The following is a 27,753-nucleotide window of genomic DNA, read 5'->3' on the forward strand; positions in this document are numbered from 1 at the left end:
GTTTTGGGAGCACTTAAAGCGGGGCGCAGAGCCTACACAAGAATGTGCAGTTTTCAGAGGGGCGGAGACAAGCCTGCCTCGCATCCATAGCGAGTAGCAGCATACAGGCAGCCTCACTGTAGGCTGCTGCTGTAAAAGACCAGGCTAAGTTTACAATAGGAAACACAATAAGGTTCTCTCTCGGTTCTTCTGGGCCATAATGGGTGGATGTTTTTCGGCCGCAGAGACGAGTCACACAGCCCGGTAGGCATTTGTTTTCCGTGCTGCCGAACTATCCAGAATCGTCCATGGTGAAGTGACACTGGGATTCGAACAAGTGACCCGCCTAACATAGTTAGAAGTGCGGCTATTTTGCAGAGACGCAACATTGCGCGCAGGAGGAAACAGCGCAGGGTTACATTAAACCGTCCCCAGCCTGATTTGACTGCGCGTAATGTTAAAGCGCACCCTCCGCGGCTGTTTCCCCGTGGAGTGGCTGTGAGAAAAGTGGACTGTCTGGTTTGTTTTCTCCATCCACTTCCCAGACCTGCATGGAACAAAGTGTGCTTTCCGAGACATAACCTGCGCCCGTGAGGTGGATCCAGGCGGTTTGTCAGCGTGGGGTTATATGTGGTAACACTGCCCGTCGAGAGTCCAGCTTCTCCCGATAGTCATCATGAGGACCACCGAGGAGGCGGAGGGCTTTGACGGCGAGGCCTCCAACACTTCCATGATCTCCGGGGCCAGCAGTCCGTATCAACCCACCACCGAGCCCGTCCATTCAAGGAACGTTTTGGGGGGGATAAGGTGCGACGTGGAGTACCTCAAGTCATACTTTGGGATTTTAAAGGTGGTGGAAGTGGTAAGTCTGAGCACGACCGTACATTACTGTAATACTCAGAGATGGGCAGCCTCGGGAAAGTGAGTAAAACAAACTATGACGCACCAGTGGTGGATAACATCTGAGCTGCCACTAACATATGGACAAATATCTTAAGGGAAAATATTATTATTAGAAGCTCTCACTTAACATCTGTACTGTATTCTGAGCATTAGCCTTACTGTTTAATCCTGTCCTTCAAGTGGTTAACCCAAATGTTAATTCAAAAACATGTGGCTCCACAGGTCCTGGTTTACCCTGCACCACATCCCTAATAGTGGTCAGTCAGGTTTCACGCATACAGTATGCTCACAGGCGTAGATTTTTTTTTTTTTTGAGAGGGGGGGGGGGGGTGCAAGGGACATACCCCCCTCAGTATTTAGAACATGTGCAATAAAACCATGACACTAGCAGAGGACTTTTATTTTGACATAATTTAAGATGTTAACACTGTAATTGAGGCTGAAAAGGCAAAACTGGTGCGTATAAAATCATCAGTGTAGGAAATTAAGTGTTTGACACTCCAATTTTTTTGGCAGGGCACCTCCAGACCCCCCCATGCATGTGTCCCCAGTAGTATTGAAATGAAACCAACACCCTTGAGCATGCCTACCCCTTGACATGTGAAGGTGTAGGGGTGTTTAGTAATGCTTTGCACACCTGGCCAAACATGTGACATGCATATTTTTCAGTATACTTTTATTTTGAAGGATGCACATTGACTCAAATGTGTTTCAATGGTACATTTTGGTGCAATCAGTGCATTTATTGTGATTTCATTGACTTTTGTAATATTGTCTCTGTCTTGTAATAAGCTAGACGTTCTTGAGGGACTTTTTTGAGGATGTAGTGGTTACTGGAAAAACACATTTTCTCTGTTATTTCATATCAGTACACCTAAACCAGATGTCTGAGCCGGGACAGAGGCACCAACAAAGCGAAATGAGGGCTCCCAAAGCTTTGACAATTCACCAGAGGAGGAAATATCTATCGAGCCAGAGCAATTTCTCTTCTTCTGGTGCCAAAAAAGTCAGACACAGGCCTGCACATTCATACACATGATGTAGTGTGTCCACAACAGGAAAAACCATCGAGTTGAGGAAACTAGCAATTACCTCTAACAATGTTTGTGGAGAGCACAAGCAAACTAGAAGTCCAAACCGTTGGAAGATAATCCTTCAGACTGCTGGCTTCTTCTCTGCTCCACTTTTAAAACTTTTTTGTTTAACTTGAGATAAAGTTTGAAAACATTTTTAACCTTGTGGGTGTCTGAGTGTCCCACCGGTCTCACAGAGGACTACAGTCAGCCTGTGCTGTTGCACACACCTGTAATGTTTACCTCTGTGTATGTGGGAAGTTAGGATAGGGAGCCATCTGTCATCAGCGTGGGAGAAGTTTGGAGCAGGCGGTAACTAAGAGGGAGATTCATATTTGCAGCCTTCATCTGTTTCACAGCAGAATGATAGAACATTGTCTTTGACAGCACAAAAATGATTTTATTTCTGTATTGAATATTCCTTTAGCTGCAAAGGCTGCCCACAGATAGAGAAATGCAATACAATAAAAATCATGTTCTCATTATTCATGTGTGCGATCATGCTGGTGCCTGGCCTCATGGCTTTAATATGTATAATGCATGCACATGATTATTTAAATATCTGAATAGTAGAGATTCCTTTCATGCAACACCATAGTGATATGGGCCAACAAGTAGGGCTGCATATCATTAAAACATTTTAATATTTAGGCTGATACAAAACCTGAATTTCAGTACTGATAAAGTACTGTTTTGATACCTTGCATTAAAAAAAACAATGTTTTTTTTTCAACTAACCCATTACATTTAACAAAATATGCTGAAGTTCTTAAAGGAACAGTCTGTAAGATTCAGGGTGATTTAGTGGCATCTAGTGGTGAGGACTGCAAATTGCAACCTGCTGAAACTTCGCCCGGTTAGAATTCCTTCAGTGGCCATTGTTCAGGAGGTTTCTACCAGGAGCCGAATTAACCACAGGGTTCTCTTCTGCTCCAAAACAAACAGACCAAGTGATTTAAACTGGTACAAACACTAAATATAGCAGCTTCATGTTACAAATGCGTGTTTTTGCAATGCTGTTCAGCATGTCGGAGATGGGCCGCTAGTCCAGTACGTGCTAATGTGTGCTCACCTTTTTTTCTCTGATAATTTAAGATGCAGTCGTTCAGGAGGTTTTTACCAGGAGCTGAATTATCCGCAGAGGTCTCGTCCTCTCTAAAACAAACAGACCCACTGATTTAAACTAGTAAAAACACTGGATAAAGCAGTTTCACTTTCAAAAATCAGTGTTTTTCCAATGCTGTTGTTGGGAATGGCCCTATCTAGAGCCAGTGTTTGGTTTGTCCATTCTGGGCTACTGTAGGAACATGGCTGTGCAACAGGGTGGACTCTGTGGACAAGGACCTGCTCCCCATAAACAGCTCTTTCACGGTAACAAAAACACAACAATTCTCATTATCAGGTGATTATACACTAAAGAAAACACACTTGTTATATTATATTCCATTTCTGCCAGTGTATCCCCCTAAATCCTACACACTGGACCTTTAAGTTTCTTCTCAACAGCCATACAAAACTTTGCCTCAATAAAATACAGTTTAAATTTGACAACACTTTTGATGCCATTTTTCAATATGCGACACCTTAAAAGTATCTAGGTTCAATAACCAGCTCCACAGGTGAGTCTTTGTTTCAGAACACGTACCACCAGTGCCCACATGTGCAACGTAATAGTAAATAGAGCCTTCACACAACATTGCAAAGGCAGTGATACACATAGAATGAAAAAGCTGCAAAAAAGATAGAGATATCATGCAAATATTGCAGATATACTTTGTAAAACAATAAAGAACAAAGCAAGGGCACACCCATCTCTGTGCCTGGAGGTTCTCACATATATTATATGCTGTAAAACCTAACAGGTATAGTACAGCTAAGGTAAATACAGGTGTATAAACATGATCTAAGTTCCTTTTGTTTGCTCTTTGTATGGTTTGTTCAGCGCTGATACTGACTTTCCAGTTTGAGCTAGTCGTATCTCCTTCACCGACAAGGACAGGACCGTTGAAAGTCATCCAAGTTTACATTTAGTATCTTAGAGGAGGCCCATAAGGCTTGCAGCCAAACAGTAATAGCTTCACTGGCTCACATTTTTACTGTTCTGCCCTCTAATCATTTAGCTCCGTGCCAGCTGAGGCCATTTAATGATCTTTTTTAGAGTGGATGGATGACAATGACTGCGTGCTCTGTTCCGTACAAGCACAGTGACACAGTTAATCTGGAAAACACTAGGAAGGAGGTGCTGTGCCTGTTATTCATATCACTGTTTCAACAGGGAGTTGCTGTGTGGCTCAAAGGGCAGATGCGTTGTTAATGGATCATCTTTGCAGAGGAATAAGTTAAATGGAGTAATGATGATAAGCATCAATGCAAAAAGGACTGGCTCGGTACAATACATGCTGAATTGTACTACAGATTTTTGCACACACAGAGGAATAAGGAATTCTGCTTTATGAATTAAGGGTTCAATGTAAAGCTTGTGCGATGATGTCAGATTTGCCTGTTGTCACTAAAAAGTTAGTGGGCCTTAAATGCCTCACAAAACCCCCTCTGGCGATATTCATACTTCCTTTTATCTTTGCTAAAGTGAGTTACATTCAGGTCTTGTTTGCACTTTGGAAGACATTTCTAACGTTTGACCCTTGTTTATTGAGAAATTCCCTATGCGCAGACCAAGGTGCTGAGTGCTATTAAAGCTGTGTTGTTGTTGCACACCACATCACTAAAATGCATTTGCAGAGGCTTTTTATAGAGCCAGTTGACTTGTCATTCCTTGGATGAATGGAAACGCCGGCTGCTCCTGGCCACACACTGACCAGAGACAACCCCCAGTAGGTTGTAACCTGAGCGAGGTGTGTCCATCCTGACAGCAGGTTTGTCTTTGTCTCTTTGCTGTGACTGGGTCAACAAAGACCAACTGATATTCAGTCCGTGCCCCTCTACACTGACGGGAACTTGATACCTTATAGGACTTGACAGTACACTAATCAAACCCTCATTGTTTCCCAACAAGCCTCATGCCTTCATGGTGAATAACAATGCTGTTATGGTTGTATGCAAACCCACGTTTCCCTTTTTTTAAGTCCTATTCTATGGAGTGGTAATTAAATCTTATGATAAGGTGTTTTTTTCAGTCTGTGGATGTTGTGTAATGAAGTTACCAGATGCTCCCAAATGTCAGTGAGCACTTCCTGCTCTGAGAGAGACGCCATATGCTCCATTCTCTTCTGGTTGAAACATTACTTATTGAGAGCTTGTAGGGAGATGTAAAGACAACAAGCACGTTGTGCACGCATGTGGGGAGACATGTATGCCGTTGCCTACACAACACACTTACCTTATCCTCTGGGGTGAAATAGAACCTACATTCAGGCTACATTTTCCGTCACATACACGACTGTGGGCTGCTGCTGAAGCATATTCAACATTTTGGGTAATTTTTTGTGTGCGTGTGTGTGTGTGCATGAGGTCCCATAGCACTCGGAGTGCAGCATATAATGTTGCATAGTCTCTACAGCAAGGCCTCTTTTCTCCTCCATTAATTTCTGCCTGGAACAGATGGTGTATAAGAAGGGGATCTGAGTTCAAGAGGCCTTTAAAGGCAACTAATAATGTGCATTAATCCCAAAGATAAGGATTTGTGTGCATGTTGGAGAGAGAGGAGAAAGAGAGTTGATGTGTATGATTGTGCGCTTGCGCATGCAGGATGAATAGTGTGTGTAGGGGTGAAGGTTGACATAAAATCATTACTTACAAGATTATCCAGTGTGGTGCTTTGTGATCCTCCGCCTCCTCCCCCGTGGCTGCCTGACACCTGCTACACAGGGACTCGGGGAAAGCAATATGCTTTCTTCAAGAGACATGACATCACCCCTCGGCCCATGTAGCCCCTCACTCCTGTTTGGGTGTAACCTTTTTGGTTGTGTTACAGTCACAGACAGATTGCTATCCAACTACATGCTCTAATGAGGCTTCAGCAGCTGCACAAAATGAAACCATTGTCGTATTGATGGTGGTTTTGCTTTCTCTTGTCTGCAGTGTATCAGTGTGACTGCTGGACTTGTTGTGTACACGCATCACTGTATGTTAGGCGTGGGGGGAAAAAATTGATTCAAAAATGCATCACGATTCTCTCTTGACAGATACTGTCTTGCCCCAAACTAAGAATTTTCCTAGTCGACCAACAGTCGTCATTTAGTTGACTAGTTGCCCGCACGTTTACGATATTAATTTGATTATTAAATTATATATTTTGGGTGGTGCAACACAATGGTTTGAGTTGAAGGTGTGAGAAAGAATAGTGTCAATAACATTGTTAACACTGTGCTACATTACAGAGAAATACAAAACCGTACTAATGAACCTTCATTAATATAGGCCTATATTTTATCTACAAGTGCACGTCACACACTGAGCGAGCCGCCTGTTAATGACGCTGTTGGCAAAGCAGTAATGATTGTGCTAAGTGGCTAATGGGCATGTAGCTACTTCCATGTTTCAGATGATACGTCACGTTTGTAGTCGACCAGTGAAGATGAGTTTACATATCACCTTGGGTTCATCCTTCACCTTCTCAAAATGATCCCACACTTTGGTTTTCTTGCCCGACATGTTATTAACTAGCCTGTGGAATAACCGCAGGTACCAGCCCCTTGAATTAATGTAACATACAGGTTTTGATTTATTTTGACATTTTAAAAAAAAAATTTTTTCGGCGACCAAGCAACTAATGAAATCTTGCCGACTAATCACCTGGTCGACTAACATTTAATCGACTATTAGGGGGCTGCCCTAGAAATTTAAAACTAAATTCTTGCCATTATAATAATCTTTAACAATTTTATAAAACTGGGCTGTACGTTCCTAATGGCTGAACCAATTTAATGGTGAAATAACTTACTTGTATTGATAAAGATAATGGAAGTAAATTCAGGTGTTTATTTTAATTTAGTATCATTACTAATATGCCATGTTTTAAAATTACTAAGATAAATTATGTCTAGAAATAAAAAATTCTGACCTATAAAGATGCTTCAAGATGCATCGATAATTGTTTTATGCTGGCCTTACACTTTTCGAGTGATTTCCTTGTTGCAGACAAATTTCCAATGTCCCAATAAAATCATGAGAGTTTCACTTCAGTCGGTGCGTACTCCCATGATCTCGATCTTTGGTGTGAAGTGGTTATAAAACTCATTCAGGGCTGTCTTAATTGAGTCTTTTTGTTATCTTGACATTTCGATAAAATCAAACATGTTGAATGTTGTGAGTTTTCAGTCTTGGCTCATGCAGATGGAGGGGGCCTCTGGGGTGGAAAGAACATGAACAAGTCTCGGTTCTCTTGTACTGTGTAAAAGGAGGAGAAACTGGTGGAGCTGTGAAGTCAACAAGAGTCTGTGTTTATATGTCGGCGTGTATCTGATCCACCAACCAGCACTTACTTTAGTGAGAAGTTTTACTTTTTGAAAAGGTTCACCTCTCATTACCATGGTCTCCAATAGGGTATCTAACCAACGGAGGCTGGTGGCAAGTGGAGGCCACTTTATGGGTTATATCGATGCCGAATTGACAAGAATACTGTCGACATATGACACCTTTTATCTTGTGTTTCTAGAGTTAAATGTTTTTGCAGAAACCTAAGGAGTTGTTAATTTCTCATATTTCTTAAAGGTAGTTTGGCGTAATATTTTCCACCAATAGCAGAATGGGAAATAATAATGTCAAAAGTAATCTAGTTGTAGTCTTATAAATGTGATCCTGCAAGATCTGCAGTCTTTGCAAAATCTTACAGTGCATGACTAAAAACTCACATTGTCTTTAGATGTGAGAGGGTGTCAGAGTTTAGTCTTTTGAAAGTATTATTTTAAAAGACCTGCAGTGAACAGCAGGCATTAATTGCATCTCTGAAACGGAATCTAATTGAATCGTGAGGCGCCCAGAAAGTCCCACCACTAACTGTGGATCTTTAAGTGTTTCCTGTGAGGTGATGTCTCAGCCGGAGATTTGGAAGATTGGACAAAGAGTCTTGTCACAAACAGGAGAGCTCTCCGCTGACAGTTCACCAGTGCCAGTCACCACACAACAACACTATGCTTGTCAGAAACAGTAGACTGTGCTCATTAAAGTGGACAAATAGGGCCGACTATTGAGCTGCTGAGAGCCAGGAAAGAGGAGGGGGGGGGGGGGGGGGGGTCTTCTGCTAATGAGACTGTTCGGGTTTTTGCTTCTCAAATGCGTTTTTTCAGCAGTGTCAAGTAATGAGATGGAACTAGCTGTGGTGGGAAGACAATCTCAACTAGAATTCATTACTTGCAAAAAAGCATCAGTCCCGAATAGGCATACTAAAACAGGCAGAATATAAACTAGTAAATACCCATTCCTTTTAAGTCGATTTTCAGTTTTTGCCATTTTGAATCACTGTTCTTCTTGCATCTTCTTTTTCTGCACACACACATACACAAACCGTGGGTGACAGCTCTTACTTCATCTCCATATCAAAAGCAGTTTGAAGATAGCTTTGCATGGGGAGCTTACAGGCCAGTGCTATGTGTGTCGGTGGGTTTATGCTTGGTCGATTGTGTCCATCTATACGTGTCAAGTCATTTGTTTTAAAAAGTCTTTTGAGAAGGGGTTCATGTTGGGGCACTTAGTGTTATGTCATGTATTATAGGGACAAGTACAAGGAGTTAGGGAATAATGTGTTCTATCAGTACCTTTGGTTTTAAACTACTGGTGCATGGCATAGTCTAATCTACGACAGTCAGTTTTCCCCACTTCTTTGTCGTCGGACCATTTTGTCCATGTGATTTTCCATTGCTCTTCCCCATTCCCATGACAGTTACTCTTCCACACGTAGCAGCCTTGTGATCATTTCTCTAATTTTCTTCCTTCTCTCTCTGCCCACCAAATTCTTTAGATAATCTAACCACATCCCTTAACTCATGCCTGCCCATTTCCCCTGACTTTGTTGCCCCAGTGACACAGAGGAAGTGGATTTCAAACTGGTGGCACCCTTGTTTAATGATGATTGTGGGCCTTAAAGCTTGCTTGATGTGAACTTGAGTGTAAATGACGCTCACCCAAGCTCAGTTGCCTGAAATAATGACTTTGCATTACAAAAACCTGCCCTCTCTGCAGCCAGGGGTTCTTATTTATCCAAACTAATATGTGAAAATAAATTGAAACTAAAGCAGAATTAATCACCAAGCCACCGCTTGTGCAATTCACACGCTTCTCTGATAATGACTTTATAAACTTTATTGAAAAATTCAATATCATCAGAGGACAGTTCATTTACTCGCAACCTTGTATCAAAGCGACCTGGAGCAGTGAGACACTCAAGTGTCATGCTGATGGAGAAGAAGCAGCTAATGAAGCAGCACTTCAGTCATCTGTTCATGGAAGAAATGACTGCTGCAGTTTATTGGAAACTTTACACCGCCTGTGTTTTCTGCTCTCTCAGTGTTGTGAACTGGTTAGTGATCTTAACACGAACTGTTAGAAACATATGTGATGGTTTTCCCTATGTCTTAGAGAAAGCATGCGTCAACAAAATATTTTGCACAACCTTTCAGTTTTTCCCACTTAGCCTGGGACTAAATACCATTTGTTGTTTTTTCTGCTTTGGCAGTTTCTAAATCAGCCATGACACTTTTGATTTACTTTGCATGAAATTACACTAACAGGGGTTGTATGCAACTTCTAGGCACCTTCTGCAAATGAAGGAGAAAGAAAAGGAAAAGAAAACCTTCACTTCCTTTTAACACCTTTGTAAAATCCCATCTGCTCATGCAAAACAAACTGGCCCTTGCAGTTTGCATGAACATTTGTAAATCCCATGTGATCAAACACTATTGTGGTGCAGGATAGATAGCATGCAGTCATACAGATAAGACAAAAGGCATACCTTAGTTGAGAATAAATATCCAGATACAGCGCATAGTGAGTCTGATACAAAGAGTTAAAAGCTTAGATATTAATGGCCCTAAGTGTTTGTGCCATTTGCCTTCTTGAGCTTTCAAAATGTTGCCATGGACTTTTTCTCACAGTCAAACCTCCAATCATCCCTCAGCTCAAACCTATTATTATACAATATATATTGTATCAACATTTATTACAAAATGTCAGACCTGTCCCGCTCTGGTAGACCAAGCAGATCTGGTCTAAACTGGTTTGAATTCGGCTGCCTCAGGTCGGTAATATATCACAGTGGCATTCTCCTGGTTCTGTTATGTCTCTGGGTCTTGGACTGCTCTGAGCCAATCGGTAATCTGTGTGTGGTTTGTCGGGGTCTAGATGGCAAGAGGAACACCTAAATAGCAGAATTCTTCCCATACTGTGGTTTGTTGATGGATGTTGGCTGGAGGGAGGCATCTTCAGGCTGCCAGGAGTGGGACTCATGAGATGGGCTCACAGCCTCTGGTCTATTCATAGGACAATCACTTCATCATCTGGAAAGCTTGGAATTTCAGCACTAACAGGCACACACATAAAGCTACGGAAATGGCACAACCTACAGTATTTTTAAGCTCAAGAGCGGTGTAAGCATTTATTTTGTCATTTTTATATTACGCAGTGTCTCGCTCAAACTTTCATACGACTGAGATTTATCCAGGTTCCATTTAAAATACACAGTATACTCAACATATCCTTCTCTTCTTCCTCACCTCAGGTTCTATCACTTATTGGATTCATCTGCATAGAGACCATCATGATGTGCTCTCCCTGCGGGGGGGTCTACTTCTTCGAGTTTGTCAGCTGCAGTGCCTTCGTGGTGACAGGAGTCCTCCTCCTCATCTTCAGCCTCAACCTGCACACCAAGGTGCCCCACGTCAACTGGAGCCTCACGGTAAGTACAGCCAGACAGGAAGTGTCTCAGGACCTGAAACATGATGCATTTGACTGCTTCAGAACAAAAGCTTGTTGATAGGGATGTGACACGAGTGAAAATGGCAGCAGGTAACAGCGTTCCCTTTTTGCTGCAGTGTTTTTTCTTACACAACCACAGGGGTGACTAGAGTTTGAAACTGTAGAATCTGACACATTGGAAAAGTTTCCACTCTTGAGCTTTGAAGAGATTGCAAGGCTGGGGAGTTTGAGCTTGGATCGTCAGGCTACATATGTCTCTATACTGAACATAATACTACAATTGGATGGAATACGGCATCAGTGAATTTGCAAAAACAGTGTGTGGAAGTATTTGGTTACAGCAAAAACACTATTGTCAAGGTAATTCCTTATTGTATTTGTTTCATATTCTGTCAGAGAGTCTGATGACAGGTTGTCAACAATCTAGCAGCATGCCTCATCTTATAATGGCAAATTGAAAAGCAGTGGTCCTGCAAATAGTTCATATGGTTTTAAGGAATTTTTCACCCACAAAATGATCATTTGTATGTCAGTTTCGCACTGTGCGTTATGTTGAACTGGTGAAGAAAACTTGTTTTTCTTGTGTGCCTCCAAGGTGAATGGAGAATCCAAAAACAAGAATATTCTTGATGAAATGAAGCTTTGCGTTAGTTCATGCAGGAGTCATACATCGTCATACTGTAATCAGCTGACAGCCAGCTGATTGGATCGTTGTTTCTAATCAGTCACACGCCAATCACAGCCCATTCCCACACAAGGCAGTCCATTTGAGTATGGCTTCCTACTCAATGATCCCTGCTACACTAATGCTGCCACACACCACTGCTGGCAAAACTTCACCTCCACCACCCCAGCCTCCACCTTTCTAATTCAGAATCCTAACATAGCTCTGAGGTCAAAATGGTATTTAACATCTTGATTGGGCCCACTCTTGTGTACTATGGGACTTCTAGCATGCTGCTTGTCTAATCCAGGGAGCACCTCAAGAGCGAAGCCCTCAACACGAAACAGCTGTATTTCCATTTGTCGCTGTAAATGGTTAAAAGTATTACGAGTGTTCCTGACTGAATCAAAGTCAGAGGGGTCCATGCAAAACTATATCAAATCACCCGAACTCTTACACAACCTGTGTATTATAAGCCAAGTCTCATTTATCCAGTCGTATGCTCAGTATTTCCCAAGCATTTCTGCTTAAACCTTACAATTTTAAAACCCTTACCCATATGAGTAGCATGCCTGAGTAAACATGTGCGTTTACATGCTTGCCCAGGCACATAAATCATCTGTGTGTGAGACAGTTATGGAAGTATGATAATGGTAAAGTTTTAACAAAAATGCATGTGTTTGGGAAGTACTGAGAATACAACTGGATAAATGAGACTTGGGTAATACTGCACGAGTTGTGTGAGAGTTTGTTATTGGGTGTTTTGATAGAGTTTTGCTGTTGTTAAATGTGAACCGCTTTTACTCCATTTCATGAAGAATTTTCCTTGTTGGATTCTTTGTTCAAAGTGGAGGCATGTGAGAAAAACAAAGTTTTCCTCACCAGTTCAACATAACACAAAGTGGGTTATTGATTGAAGTATTCCTTTAAGTCCTTATAACCACATTAAACATTTGCAGGACCTCTGCAAATTATTCCTTCAAGCTTGACTTTTTGCTGAATTTCTCTGAGTGGGTGGTAAATTGGCTAGTTGAATTATCTTGTACTCACTTTTGCAGCCTCAGTAGTACTGTGTGTTTTTTGCCAATTACGCAGATGTTCAGACGCTAGTATGCCAAACTACGATGGTGAACATAGTAGACATTATTCCTGCCAAACATGGACATAATAGCATCGGCACTGTTTGCATTTTAACATACTGAGGTTCGGCTTTAATTTAAGGCACCTCTGAGCCTAGGGGTACAGCTGCCAGCATGACTGTAGACTCTTGTTACTCTATGTTTAAGTCGATGTTATGTTCTTATTTAAACTGTGAAAGTTTAACAGACAGAAAATGTGTAGTCACAGTGTTGCTTGTCACTCTTGCTTTTATTTCCCCCGTGTCTCATACTTTTAGTGCCATAATTGTCATAAATGTCATGGTAACATTAATGTTTGAACCTATTTTATGTATCAGACCAAGTCTTTCTAAATGCAGTTCCTCTCTTCTATGAGCTGATCTACCTGCACAGCTATACATAGAAAACGTGTCCTTATACACCAGTTCATATGATATCTTATGAAAAATGAATGATATTATGGATGTAAAGTTAAGTAGGTTAGGTTAGGGTGCAGTAGCTCAGTCCATAGAGACTTGTGTTGGGAACTGGAGGGTCGCCAGTTCAAGTCCCTGTCCGGACCAAATATGGAGCGTGGAGTGGTTGCTGGAGAGGTACCAGCTCACCTCCTGTGCACTGCCGAGTTGCCCTTAAGCAACTGCTTGGGGCACCTGTCCATGGGCAGCCCCCTTAATCTGACATCTCTCCATTTTATGCATGTATAGGTCTTGTTTGTACGTGTGTGTATTTCGGGCCTGTCTGTATATGACAACAGAGTGAAAAAACAGAATTTCCCCTTGGGATTAATAAAGTATATCTTCTTCTTCCTCCTCTTTTTCTTCTTCTTAAGGCAAGGAAAATTATGTAGGCGTGGTGAAGGAAAACAAACCAGGTGACCTTAAAATTGTTCACTTTGTTTCACATGGGACATGAACACTGGTCTCTTGGGGAAAATCCTGTGTTGTTTGACTCCTCCACTACCCCAACGTGCCTCCTTACGCTGACTTTTAGTCTTTACTTCCTTCTTCTCACCCATCAGCACATCGGTCACGTGATCGTAGCATTATCGATTATGTGGGTTTTATAAGATTTGTGGTGCTTTACTTTTTGTAGGTATATGTCTGATCAGTGCATGAGAACAGTCTGAAATGGACGTCTGCTTGAAGTGTGTAGTCTTGTATTTATTATGAGGCTTAGAAGGAGCTTATTAAACCAATGAAATGTGAAACTTTAGTGAGTATGGAGCCAGTTGGGGGAGGCGTACAGTTTCAGTGTTACCAGCAGGATATGCATTGTCAGCTGTAAGCAAATGAGCTGGTGGGTGTTCTCCAGCAGATACTGGTTGGCTCTCAGTATTTGCCTACATACACACGTTGGCGTGTTCTGAGCTGCAGCCAAGTATCCTCTACAGAGGGGAGTGGAAAAAATGTCTTAAACTGTATTTCCAGAGGCCACACAGCGTACATAGAGTAGTAATGGATGTTGAGCCAGATGTCCAAATCCAACCATAGCTATCAGATTGCTTTATGGCATCCTTGGTACAGTATTCCACCTCATACATGAAGAGAGGGAGTGACTTTGGCTTCTACTTTTGGCTGAATGACGCCAAACGAATGCTTTTTAAAGTCTCAGAGTGGCAGTCTATAAAACCTAAAATCCTACTGTTCTTCTTACACATTCTGTTTCTTTTCTCCTGAAGCTCGCTGATCCTCCTCATGTCAGCTCTGACTGGTTAATTTTTTTCCTCTCAGGTGATTAATAGTGTAGAAATATGCAATTAACATGTATATTTGTATGCGCAGGCGTGTGTAGAAGTTTGGTTGTGGGCTGCCATTAGACTCACAGAGGAGGTTGTTCTTCAAAGAGGTTGTGGTGGGCTGCGGTTTGGCTCACTGTTATTGCTGGAAACATGCTGGTATGTGCAAAAATATTCAGTCTTTCATATCTAGTGAAGAGGAGTCTATATTTGGAGGACAACGAATTTTGTGTTTACAACACAAAAAGCCTCTGCAGTCTACATTTGGTGATTAAACTGCAGCATCAGTTTGATTTCACAGTCTGCCCCGACTACAAACTGTTGTGGCTAACAAGCACATGATGCTCAGTTCCACTCCACAGTTGTAGGCCGAACCCCACGCTGTTTATGTCTGTCAAGTTCAAAGCAGCTCCAGTCACATTAGGCCCCTGGGATTTTCACTATGAGTAAGCATTTCAGAGTGTTAACCAACTGTTAACCCTTCTGCTGCCTCTCCCTGTTTCCAAACTCCAAAGCGGCGACCGATGCAGCCATCCCTCCTCTGAGCTGTTTTATAATGTGGTTTTGATCGTACAATTATGTGCTATATGATCCCATCCCCTCCTTTTCACCCTCTATGATGACTTTGGCAGCACGGAGGGGGAAACACAGGTCCTGACCTTTTCTCCCACCCCTTCAACAAGGAAGTGACTGCAGTCCTGGGATCCTGTTGTAAAGCCACTCGGTGACTTGTTGAACTTTACTTTGCGTGAATGAGCTTGCTTTGCTCAACTGGCTAGAAAGAGCGATAAAGGCCGACCACACGGTGTATTGTTGTCCTAATTCTCACAGCCAAATAACTGTCGGGCATGCTGAGGGGCTCTGGGAAAGAAATGGGGCGATGCTGAGGACACACACACACTGGCAACATTCAGAAGGGGAGGGAGAGAGAGATACTAGTGTTGTTATTCTCTTTTTGAAAGGAGAGCAACGGTTTGCTTACCCTGCCAGTGTGTCTGATATATTCAGGTTGGTTTTGTTGTGGGGACAGACAGGACCTCATCAAAGTTAATGCATGAATGAATTGGTTATGAATGAATGGGCTTGTCACAGCCTCACACACTAGCTACTGTCTGTCTCAGTTTGTTTCACATAAAAGATCTGTATAGAGGGGTGCAGGAATGAGTCTTAAACTGCGGAAACGAGTTAGCATTTTAGTGCTCCCGGTTCCCTCGTCTGGAAGTCAATGGGTTTTATGAATGGCTTTTTCGGAGAGATGCCTGAAATAATGTCTGTGGTTAACACAAGCTGAAGAGACGGTCACATTTTGTTCTACAACATAAAATACGTCAGTAAATACCCCGCATGTGAATTTTGAAGGCTTCATGTGTCTTAAAAAAGATGGTTGCTAACAAGAGGCTAAATGAGACTGCGGAATGTCATCACAGCCTCATTGTGGTGACAGTTGGTGTTTCTCACAGTCAAGGATCCTTCCATGGTAGGACAGGATCCTACAGAGGCAAGGCAAGAATCCTTCCTAGCATTCGGGGAACACTCATTGGAACAAGCTTGGGAGTGCCCCCAGGTGTGGGTTATTAACCCCCTGGGGACTGAGGGGTTAGTTTGAAATATATTTAGTTAGTTTCAAATATATTTCTGGATTATAAACTCCTAGAGATATTAATCCAAAGAAATATATTTGCCCTTAAAGTCATGAAAGTCACAAAAATACTGCTTACATTTGTGACTTTCGTGACTTTAAGGGCAAATATATTACTGGATTATAAACTCCTAGAGATATTAATCCAAAGAAATTACATATATACAGTACAGGCCAAAAGTTTGGACACACCTTCTCATTCAATGCGTTTTCTTTATTTTCATGACTATTTACATTGTAGATTCTCACTGAAGGCATCAAAACTATGAATGAACACGTGGAGTTATGTACTTAACAAAAAAAGGTGAAATAACTGAAAACATGTTTTATATTCTAGTTTCTTCAAAATAGCCACCCTTTGCTCTGATTACTGCTTTGCACACTCTTGGCATTCTCTCAATGAGCTTCAAGAGGTAGTCACCTGAAATGGTTTCCACTTCACAGGTGTGCCTTATCAGGGTTAATTAGTGGAATTTCTTGCTTTATCAATGGGGCTGGGACCATCAGTTGTGTTGTGCAGAAGTCAGGTTAACACACAGTCAACAGCCCTATTGGACAACTGTTAAAATTCATATTATGGCAAGAACCAATCAGCTAACTAAAGAAAAACGAGTGGCCATCATTACTTTAAGAAATGAAGGTCAGTCAGTCTGGAAAATTGCAAAAACTTTAAACGTGTCCCCAAGTGGAGTCGCAAAAACCATCAAGCGCTACAACGAAACTGGCACACATGAGGACTGACCCAGGAAAGGAAGACCAAGAGTCACCTCTGCTTCTGAGGATAAGTTCATCCGAGTCACCAGCCTCAGAAATCGCAAGTTAACAGCAGCTCAGCTCAGAGACCAGATGAATGCCACACAGAGTTCTAGCAGCAGACCCATCTCTAGAACAACTGTTAAGAGGAGACTGCGCGAATCAGGCCTTCATGGTCAAATAGCTGCTAGGAAACCACTGTTAAGGAGAGGCAACAAGCAGAAGAGATTTGTTTGGGCCAAGAAACACAAGGAAAGGACATTAGACCAGTGGAAATCTGTGCTTTGGTCTGATGAGTCCAAATTTGAGATCTTTGGTTCCAACCGCTGTGTCTTTGTGAGACGCAGAAAAGGTGAACGGACGGATTCCACATGCCTGGTTCCCACTGTGAAGCATGGAGGAGGAGGTGTGATGGTGTGGGGGTGTTTTGCTGGTGACACTGTTGGGGATTTATTCAAAATTGAAGGCACACTGAACCAGCATGGCTACCACAGCATCCTGCAGCGACATGCCATCCCATCCGGTTTGCGTTTAGTTGGACGATCATTTATTTTTCAACAGGACAGTGACCCCAAACACACCTCCAGGCTGTGTAAGGGCTATTTGACCAAGAAGGAGAGTGATGGAGTGCTGCGGCAGATGACCTGGCCTCCACAGTCACCGGACCTGAACCCAATCGAGATGGTTTGAGGTGAGCTGGACCGCCGAGTGAAGACAAAGGGGCCAACAAGTGCTAAACACCTCTGGGAACTCCTTCAAGACTGTTGGAAAACCATTTCAGGTGACTACCTCTTGAAGCTCATGGAGAGAATGCCAAGAGTGTGCAAAGCAGTAATCAGAGCAAAGGGTGGCTATTTTGAAGAAACTAGAATATAAAACATGTTTTCAGTTATTTCACCTTTTTTTGTTAAGTACATAACTCCACATGTGTTCATTCATAGTTTTGATGCCTTCAGTGAGAATCTACAATGTAAATAGTCATGAAAATAAAGAAAACGCATTGAATGAGAAGGTGCGTCCAAACTTTTGGCCTGTACTGTATATAAATCCTGCCGAGCTCTGCCGTGTAGTTTTCATTGAAGAGGCCCCAGCTTTACTTTCAGCAAATCATGCACAAAGAATTATGGGTACTTTATACCCACTGAGGATACACACATGCACCCTTGAAAATTCTCTAAAGAAAGGACTCTGTCCTTGGTGGAATTTGAAGGATCCTTGACATTGGAACAGTCCTTAGGCGAGAATTGATGATGTAGCATCCTTGAAAGTCAGGCATTTAAGGATCTGTCCTTGACTTTGAGAAACACCCAATGTTGAAGCCATGCAACCGTGGAGTAATTTGTTTATAGCCTAACATTAGCTTTTTACTTCTGGTGATTGCATTTACACCTAACATTACATTATGGTGCTGAACAATACATGTTAGTTATGTAAACTTTTGTTTGCCACCAAGCTTATTTTCTGCAGTAATCCAAAATGGGACGAAAATATCCCATTGGCTTTTTGTCGAGGGAATCAGGGCGATGCTATCTTCCAGGTCAGCCTACAAAATAATGTCATCCCTGCAGCAGTCTATTGATCTTGTTGACCCATGTCAACAAGATTGTTTTCTTTGTCAAATTGTTTGCTACTTTAATATATACTTTTCGTATGTGTAGGTTTAGCTGCCAACAAAATATACAAAAACCAGAATATTTTAACCATGCGCTTAAAAAACTTGATTTGTACTTTAACCCCAAGCAGCGTTGAATTTGAGACTACCTACATCTTGTCTTTTATAGCCTGTTTGTTCATGTTTTGGCAAATCTGCATCATAGAAAGTCATTCCTGTTCTCACTGTGGTGTAGTACTTGTCATAATGAGGTCAGAATATGATGGGTATGAGCCAAGATCAGACAGATCAGATTTATGGGTGTTTGTTTTGTCTTTGTTCAATGAGCATTATTTATTTATCTTTCAATAATGTATTTGTTTACATCCCTAATACACACACACCAGTGTCACAGCATCCATGCAGTACCACTGTGTACAGGATCATATTGCAAGCAAAGGATTAACCTGACTCTTTGAACTTCCAGTTCCTGTATGTTGTCTGTATGTACAGTGTGTTTGCATGTGTATATTAATGTGTATATTAAACCTTGTTTCTTTGTTTAACCCTGGGTTATTCTGCCGGTAATGATCTACATCTCTCTGCTGAATCCGCACACATACACACACACACACACACACACAGCTGAGGTTTGTGGTTATTATTAGCTATAGTCATTAATCTATCATCAGTTCAGAGCAGAGACCGCTTTCCTCATGTTGTATTTACTTTACCTACAAGCGGAATCCAATAAAAGCTTTCTGGGTTTTGACAGCTGAAGTCTGCCACCCAGGCAGACAAAAGACATGAAATACTTCCCTGCTATCTTTATTTGTCTTTTCAGAAGGAATCAGGCGTAGATATGAGAGCCAGAGAGATTTTTTTTGCATGAAGCTCTCTGGGAGCCCAGTGGGACTCGCTGCAACTGTAAGGAGAACAGATTTTATAATTAGTATTGTGCTTTGTCCTCTAGGGTTTCCATAGTTGCAGTCCATTGAGTATTCGTAGCTTTTATCTTAAGAGCAAAACAGAAACAGAGGACAACATGCAGTTACATGGAACGTTGTGTGTCTTTATATGATTTACCCCTGAACAAGCACCTCCCTTTAGTGCGCAAACCTGATATACAAGCGGAAAATACAATTGTTACTGATTTTTGATGACAGTGGTGAGCCTGTAAGAGGACTCTCTCTTACACTAGGCACATACATGGCACAGGAAGCACTCTTTTTACAAAATAAGCAACTCTTTATTTAATAGTTTACACAGGTAAAGTCACAAGACTTTGTTCCTCTAGACAATGTTGGTCAATATTAACTGAGAATATTATCTAACTGCTTGCTACAAGTGCATTACACCTCTCCTTGTTAGTGTCATGGACAGTATGTCTGCCTGTTTGACTCCCTGACCGGGAGAAGCATTTATTTTTGGGGTCTTCTGGGTTCAGTTCTGGCTCGGGAAAAGCTTAAAGCTCAACTAATTTCTTTGTTTTTAAACTATGCTAGTTTTGACCAATACTCTGAATCTCGGCAGATAGAGAAGATTCTGAAACAAAGATATAAGCCAATAATAAGCCGGAGAGCCAGTGGTTTGGTTGTGTCTGTGCTCGTGTTATTTAAGGTTTCACAGAGTGCTGGCCTGGTTAAAACGTGGAATTTGGGAAACGAGTGAAACAGAGAGGCTGAGGGTTAACTGCAGGAGCTGAACTGACGGGTGAATACACAGTATTTCCTGTTTGACCGGTTGGGCTAGATAGACAGCAGTGTGTGTGTATTGTGAGTAATGTGTGTGGGGATTATAATGCTGGTGCATATTAACTGTGCCAGTTAGAAGGAGGTGTCATGGTTTCATATCAGCACGTTACTGATTAAACTGCAGGATCACTTGCAAAGTTTTTCTGCCTGGCTGTCTGCCTCATCTGTTACGTGTGTGTGCGCGTGTGTGTGCACGTTTGTGTGTAGTGTCTGTTCCAGTCGCCATTGTTTGAGCATTGTGTGTCATATGAGAGACCATGTCTGCCGTGATCACAATCACGCATGTGATCACGAGGGCCGTGCCCCAGTCAGGCTGAGCACTTCATTATTAACCCTTCGCTGCCTGCCTGTGCTGCTGAAAACAGGAGAGTAAAACATGAAAGGGAAGTATCTCTTTCATTCTGTGTAAAATGGTGGGGGATGGAGAGACTATGACCCCTAACTATGTGCTGTTGGATTCTTTGCCCTCCGGCAGTTTTAAACTCATGGAGAAGCGCCAGTATGCAGTCTGGCTGGTTCGAAGAGTGTGAGCAAATTCTTTGTTTGTTCAACATGGTACGACATTATGCAGGATGTCCTACCTGGAGGTGGCGTCAGACTTGTTGCTCACACGGATGCGGGTTTAAATAGTGTCAGAAAGACCTTTGATGTTTGTGGACTCTACAAACAATGATTGGTATCATCATTGTACTGATCTGCAGCATTAATTTTGCATTGAAATTGAAATTTCATCATTGTTTTAATACTTCAGTGATATGCTTTGGGACAGCAAACATCTCCTGCTGTGAAGCAAAATAAAAATGACTGAAATGTAAAATACAGGAGGCAGCTGTTTGCAGGATTATGTAAAGACCACTGTATTAGAAGATATTTTCTCTACACATTCTTTGAATTTATATATGCTATATACTTCAGGTGGGGCTGGGTATTGAACCTTAAAGGTCCAGTGTGTAGGACTTAAAGAGCTATATTGGCAGAAATGGAATATAATATTCATAACTACATTTTCAGTAGTGTGTAATCACCTGTGAAAATGTGTTTTCATTACCTTAGAAAGGGGGTTTCCAAACTTAATTGAATGGGAGCCAGCTGTTTCGCACATCATACGGGCTATTAAAAAAAATCACATACAAATGAGACAAACGCAACTGTTTCATCTATAAGTGTATTCAAGTTTCCACCGTTCCTGAAAGCGGCAGCCCTTGCTGTCGAATTTACGCTTCTTTACTGTGGCTATGTATTGTACCTAGCATGATATGCTTGTCATGCACATTTGCTTGTTTACTGTACCATGTGTTTATGAAAACACATTAGTTCTGCCTGTCCTACTTGCTGCATGTCTACAAACCATATGATAGTCTTGCCATGGTAAAGTCAATGGAAAAAATATTGTCCTACTTGATTAACCAATAATATTAATATCAACCAACATCTCTCCGCGAGACACAGTTGGCCTCAGGACTGGACTTTGGACATGCGTGTCCTTGCCCTAGAATATATCTATAAAGGAAGTGGGTCCTCCTCCACAGAGTTCACTTTGTTGTTTCTACAGTAGCCCAGAATGAACAAACCAAACACTGGCTCTAGATAGGGCCATTTGCATTTTTGCATTTTTGCATCGGCCACCATAGTTTTCCTAGTCTCTATACACAGACTCTACATTCAGTGAATGAAGAGTCTGTAGGCAAACCCCGGAGATCTTGCCGCAGGAAGAAGAGCGGAAGAGCCCTGGTTTCCGGTTGTAGGCTGTTTGTAGTCCGCGTGATATTCGCCAATCATGTTTGAGCCGGCTGCAGTTGTTGCCAGGTTAAATGGTCCGTGCGGTGAACTAATGAGGCGGAACATAATTGGCATCACAGCAAACTCTGAATCCATCGCAATGGTTCAGCATATTTACTTATCTATAAATGGAAGTCGGAAACGGAAATTCGCCTCCTCCGCTCAGATCAAACCGGAATGCCAAAAAATCGACGCCGAATACAGCTGATGGGTTCCCAGAATGTAGTTTTCCTAAATGCTTGGCACATGGAAGAAGTTTCCTTTGGTTGCAATCTGCAACCTCACCACTGGATGCCACTAAATTCTACACACTAGACCTTTATACTTTTTGGGTAATGACAATGTGTATAAAGCAACAAGTACTGAAAAATGGCATATATTGCTCTCTTCTTTACCATTTTCAGACTATATGTTTTTGTCAAGATTTCAAGATTTTTTGTTGTTGTGAAATAAAGAAATACTTTTGTAGTAAAACATGTTTGTATTCCTTAAACAAGGTATCTAAATAAGTTTTGTTATCAGTACTAAGCGGCAACCTGTGGGTCTGAAAAGTGAAGCCAATGGGGAAGTGCCTTAAACCTGCATGTTTTCTAATGGCCAGCAGAGGGCAACTCCACTGGTTGCATAAAGCAGTCCAGTTGTAGTATCCCATGAGAGACTTGATTCATGACCTCAGAAAACAATTTCCTAATGACTTTATGGTGTTAATCACTAGGTCTAAGCCCTCTTCAGTACAGCATGACTTTCATTTTGGAAATTATGGTCCCATTTAGAGTAAAATAGATGATAAAGCAGGGTATGTCTTAGGGCTTGGCTTCCTACCACGGTGGTTTCCTCAGGTTCTCAGTCAGATCCACCCCTTGCTCCTCCACAGCTCCACCCTCTCTTCCAAATATGGCCACTTGCAATGGCCAAAATGCCAAACTCAAGGCTTCAAAACCAGAGTCCATAAACCAGTGGGTGATGTCACAAAGGCTAGGTCGACTTGTTTTGTACAGTCCATGATTGGTACTGAAAATTAAATATTGTGACTGTGGTTAAAGTTAAATTCTTTGCATCAGCTGCTCCCATCATGAAATATTCTGTACTCAGGTCCTGAAAATATAGTACTGTGCTGTAGTACTGATCTGTAGTCTGATGTTATCTTGCTTGTTCTTGTGTCTTCCTACAGGACCTGGTTAACACAGCTGCGAGCACCTTCTTCTTCTTCTTGTCATCTCTTGTGTTGGCCTGCATCAACCACAACACTGGAGCTGAAATAACAGCAGTGGTGAGTCGTCTGAACCGTCCTCTTTTGCCAGAGATTTACATACTCCCTTTTATCAGGCATGAAGTTTCCTTTCAAAGCAGAAATATATAGATGCTTTTGATTAGTGTCAGCCAAGAGTTCAGCAAATGTCTCTTTTAGGTATCAGACTGTTTAATCTTGTGTGTGTGGGTGAGCTGAAGAGACCGAGGAACTTTTCCTGGTTCTGTTTGAATTATCTGACTGCTGCTGCCTGGTAGCTCCAGTTACTATCTGATCTGAGTCACATGCTCTCTGATTAGTTAGCAGAGAGCTGCCAAAATAAACCTGCATGCACATTTATTAACACTAGACCACTGTCTGTATTTTTAGCAAGCATGATCATAGTCATTTATCTGTGTGTATTCATGCACTTATAATCAAGTGAGCTTTTTAGTCTGCTTTTTGTGCCTAAATCAACTTTGTGTGGCCATGTTGTATTTAGTCCTTTGGGTCCCATTCAAATTCAGACATTGTTATTCTACTTCCTGTCTCCACGCAGATCTTCGGCTTCCTGGTGACAGGTGTGTATGGAATAAACACCTTCCTGGCGGTACGGAGATGGCGCCGCGGCAATGGGTGTCCAGGGGCGGCTCAGACCAGTGAGTACATGCGAGCACGCACGGCGTCTCGTGGAGAAATGGAGGCGAGACCCGAGCTCGCATGAGCACTGGCAGACAATCAGACAGACTAAAGGAAAGCCACACTACGGGCAGCTGACTGAGATGGACTCAGTATTTTAATCAAGTCGTGAGTGGAAGGGCTCATCTCAAACTTGCCACATGCTTTTGACTTCTCGTTACAACACCTCAGCTGCGCTTTCTGCCCGCCCAGCCACTGAATACATCTTCATTTACGGTCACAGATGAGCACTGAGGCATTGTTTATCAGGCTTCAGTGACACATAAAGACTCTAAAGTGAAGAGCTCCAGTCAGGATTGAAGGTATTCTCTGTAAAACTTTTCATCCACATAACTTTAAAGTCAGTATGAAGGATGACTTTCACGAAGAGCCCGTGCTCCAACTCCTGTTCTGGTGTAGGTGTTGACTTTTGAGAAAGTTTTGTGTTTCACTGTGAAGAGTTAAAGAAGGTCAGCTTTTGTACAGTTTGCTTACAATATTTCATCCCGCTGTCTGTGAAGTCTGTGGTAACAAATGTGATCATGGATTTTGGAAGCCACTGGACCAGCAGCACACAGTAACCCGCAGCACAACAGAAGCATCACGACTTCACTGTTCATCTTAGATACTGACATCAACCTTTAGTTTCTACCCGTGGGCAAGGCTGACATTAGATATTTTAATCATGTTTGTTTCCCCTTATTCTTGACTAACTTTACAAATGCTTTTAACATTCAACCTTTAGCCACTTCTAAGATCGTTCCTGCCAGCAGTGATGCAGCAACAGTACAGGGTCATTCTTAACTGCAGAAAAGACAACAAAAGGTCCACATTTTGAAGTGAGTGAAGAAGATTTACTTTGTTGTAACACAAATGCATGCAGTGGGTTTGACATAGTTGTGAGACCACAATAAAAATACTCCATTCCACAGAGGTTCTGGACGCAGGTCACATGACTGGGACTCAAGACTCAAGTCACTAATTTGATGACTTAAGACTCAACTTGACAAAATCAAAAAAGACTTGCAGCTTAAGTTGAGCTTTAACACCTATGACTTGTGATTTCACTTAGACTTGAGCCTGACTTCAAAATACTTGATACCTTCCCCCTAACCCAAAGATTATTTAAAAAGAGAGCCACAAATTGATTTATTTCTTGATTCAACGTACATTAGCGCTGTTCATTTCCAGCAAGTTGACACTTAATTCGTCAGATCCACTTTGTTTGAAACCAGTCTGACAGCATTCGGTCAAGTTGCAGAAGAGAACCATGAAGAACTAACGTTACACTACCAAAGATAATTTTATTTGCGTGCAAAAACTACACAGTGGTCAACAAAAAAGAATTGCACAGTAGTGCAGTGGTTAGCATTGTCACCTCACAGTAAGAGGTTCGAAGTTCGTTCCTGGTCCGAATCCAGGGTGGGGGAGCCCTTCTGTGCGGAGTTTGCATGTTCTCCCTGTGTCAGTGTGGTTTTCTCCAGGTACTCCGGCTTCCTCCCACAGTCCAAAGACATTCAGGTTAATTGGTGACTCTAAATTGCCCGCAGGTCTAAGTGTGAATGGTTGTCTGTCTCTGTGTGTCAGCCCTGTGATAGTCTGGTGACCTGTCCACGGTGTACCCTTCCTCTTGCCCAGTGTCAGCTGGGATAGGCTTCAGCTCCCCACAACCCTCAACAGGATAAGCAGAAATGTATGAATGACTATGCAAAACATGCGGGATGAAAATTAAAGACAATGACACAACAACTTCCAGCTTTGTTCAACATTTAAAGTTGCACAAAGAACAGTAAGTCAAGGCTAATATTAGCATAGCAAGCTAAAGCTTAGCTAACGGTATTACTTTGTTGTTAAAATGGCATTACGTTTGGTGACTTTGGTCACTTGTTCGGGACTCAAAACTCAGAGTTTAAGACTTGGGACTTGATTTGGGACTTGAGTGCAAAGACTTTAGACTTAATGACTTGGTCCCACCTCTGCCATTCCATCTGCTTTTTCCCATTTTGTGTGTAAACTAACCATAAATATTCACATCAGCATTCCTAGAATTTTGTTTTTGAGGTCTGTGATGGGTCAACACTGTGAGCCAGGAGTAGGTTGTGTCAGGCGCTAATAAGGTAGTCAGTATCTTGTTACTTTTGCACGTATCCAACGCTTCGGGTGACAGGATTGTTGACGGTACATCAGTGAGATTCATTTTAAAACATCAGTAGGTGCCCTTAGCCTGCTGACTATCTCAGGTATTGACACGCTCCTTCCATCTTTAATTCTTAAGCAAACTTTTGAAATTAAATCACAGAGTGCTTCGAACTGCATTTCTTAATGCCTGCCTTTTATTAGACATGATGGGACTATCACAGAGAATGGAAATTCATTTTAAAAGTAAGAGTCATAAAGGTTGAGACGGTGGGATAAAAATGTGGTACTTCTAGCATTGTCGTCACAGCTTTCACTCTGTATTTGGTTGAATTGAAATATCTGCATGCAGCATATGTATCTACAGTATATTATCACACACATCATGTATTATGAAATCTCTATCATTCCACACTGCAGCTGTTATGAAGCTCACACATACAGAGCGCTAAACAGATTTGTCGCTAATGTTTTTCTGTTTTTCGGCCAGTGCACTTGACAAACAGGAGGCTGAATGTTGAAACAACACATCAACATTTGTTTTTTAAGATGAAGGAAGAAATGTCAACTTGATTTTTGATGTCTTACGTGGCTCTGATGTATTGAATTTACACTACAGTTACACACATGTGTGTTTTCTTTGTTGTTTGAGACCAATGTATGTATATTGGGTGAGTGTGCAGGGTCTAAATCGACTCTATGGCTCCATCTCCTGGTGCAGAGGACTGACTGTGCAGCCACATAACTACAGCAGTGAGAGAGGGGAATGTGTTTGACTGTGGGTTTAAATGAAAAATAAAAACTGTATGGCTTCTTAAACAAGCCTGAAAAGTTTCCACACCACACAAAGAGCTTGAGTAATCAGGCTTTTCTCATGTCACTTACATATGTAGAACTGTTTAATCTCCTGGTTTGGTGACTTTATGAACAGACAATCATATTTGTTATCCTGTCTTTCTCTTGCATCGATGGATTTGTTTCTGAGTATAATGTAAAGATATCCACATAAACATTTGCAGACCTTGCAACACAATCATGCAAGTGCATTATGCTCTCTGACAATATAAACTGACCATCATATCTGTCGAACTCTATCAAGCTGCAGCTCTCTATATACACCTTTATGCTACAGTATGTTATGAACTATTTGTATTTATGGGGAAGAGAATAAATGCTTTCCACTAGTTTCCAGATTGTGCTTTAAACAGTGAAGATGATCAGTGACTGTTTGAATGAACTTAGAGGCGAGACGCTCTTCTGTTTCCTTTTTGATTCTGTGTGCTTTGATTACAACATGAACTGTCTTGTACAGCATGGAGCCGTACTTAGCTGTATTTTTGTATTTAAAACATTCGCAAAAGGCTTCACATCAGTTTATAGTGACGATTTAAATAAAGTGATTTGGACATTATTAAAAATAGCTCACTTTTTTTTTATTCAAACATTTTTTTGCACAGAAGGGCAAACCAGTAAAAAAAACTTCAAGGGACCTCATTCACAAAACGGTGATGTGTTTGTCTTGATTTTGATATTATTTTTAAATTGTGTATTCACAGCAAAGGGGTATGGTTGAGTTTTGTTGCTGTCCAATGAAAACCATGTATCTCCAGATTAAGTGATAGCCTGAAGGATTAAAGTGGAAATGGAAAGTTTTTTGCTTTAACTTGTCATTACCTGCTGCAAGAACATTGTGATGGCTGGTATTATTTTTAATTTTGTGGGTCTGTGTGTGTGTCTTAATGGCAAAATGTGGTCCTGGTGGCACCTTTTGTAGCATGAACTACCACAGAAGTGGTTGTGAGTATTTTCCCAGGTGTTTATATGTCTGTCCTCAGTGATGGCAGTGTCAGCAGCT

At 41.7% G+C, this 27,753-nt stretch overlaps 1 protein-coding gene across 1 annotated transcript; it reads left to right on the forward strand.

The window, feature by feature from the left end:
- cmtm4 (CKLF-like MARVEL transmembrane domain containing 4) lies at nt 1-27,316 on the forward strand. Its single transcript, XM_033649856.2, has 4 exons — nt 1-841; nt 10,627-10,803; nt 23,028-23,126; nt 23,644-27,316. Exons 1-4 carry the CDS (start codon nt 656-658, stop codon nt 23,806-23,808), a joined length of 627 nt encoding a protein of 208 aa, XP_033505747.1. The 5' UTR covers nt 1-655; the 3' UTR covers nt 23,809-27,316.
- The last annotated feature ends 437 nt before the right edge of the window (nt 27,317-27,753 follow it).

The sequence above is a fragment of the Epinephelus lanceolatus genome, chromosome 2 (genome assembly GCF_041903045.1).
Source record: "Epinephelus lanceolatus isolate andai-2023 chromosome 2, ASM4190304v1, whole genome shotgun sequence".
In the NCBI taxonomy this organism is placed as follows: Eukaryota; Metazoa; Chordata; class Actinopteri; order Perciformes; family Serranidae; genus Epinephelus; species Epinephelus lanceolatus.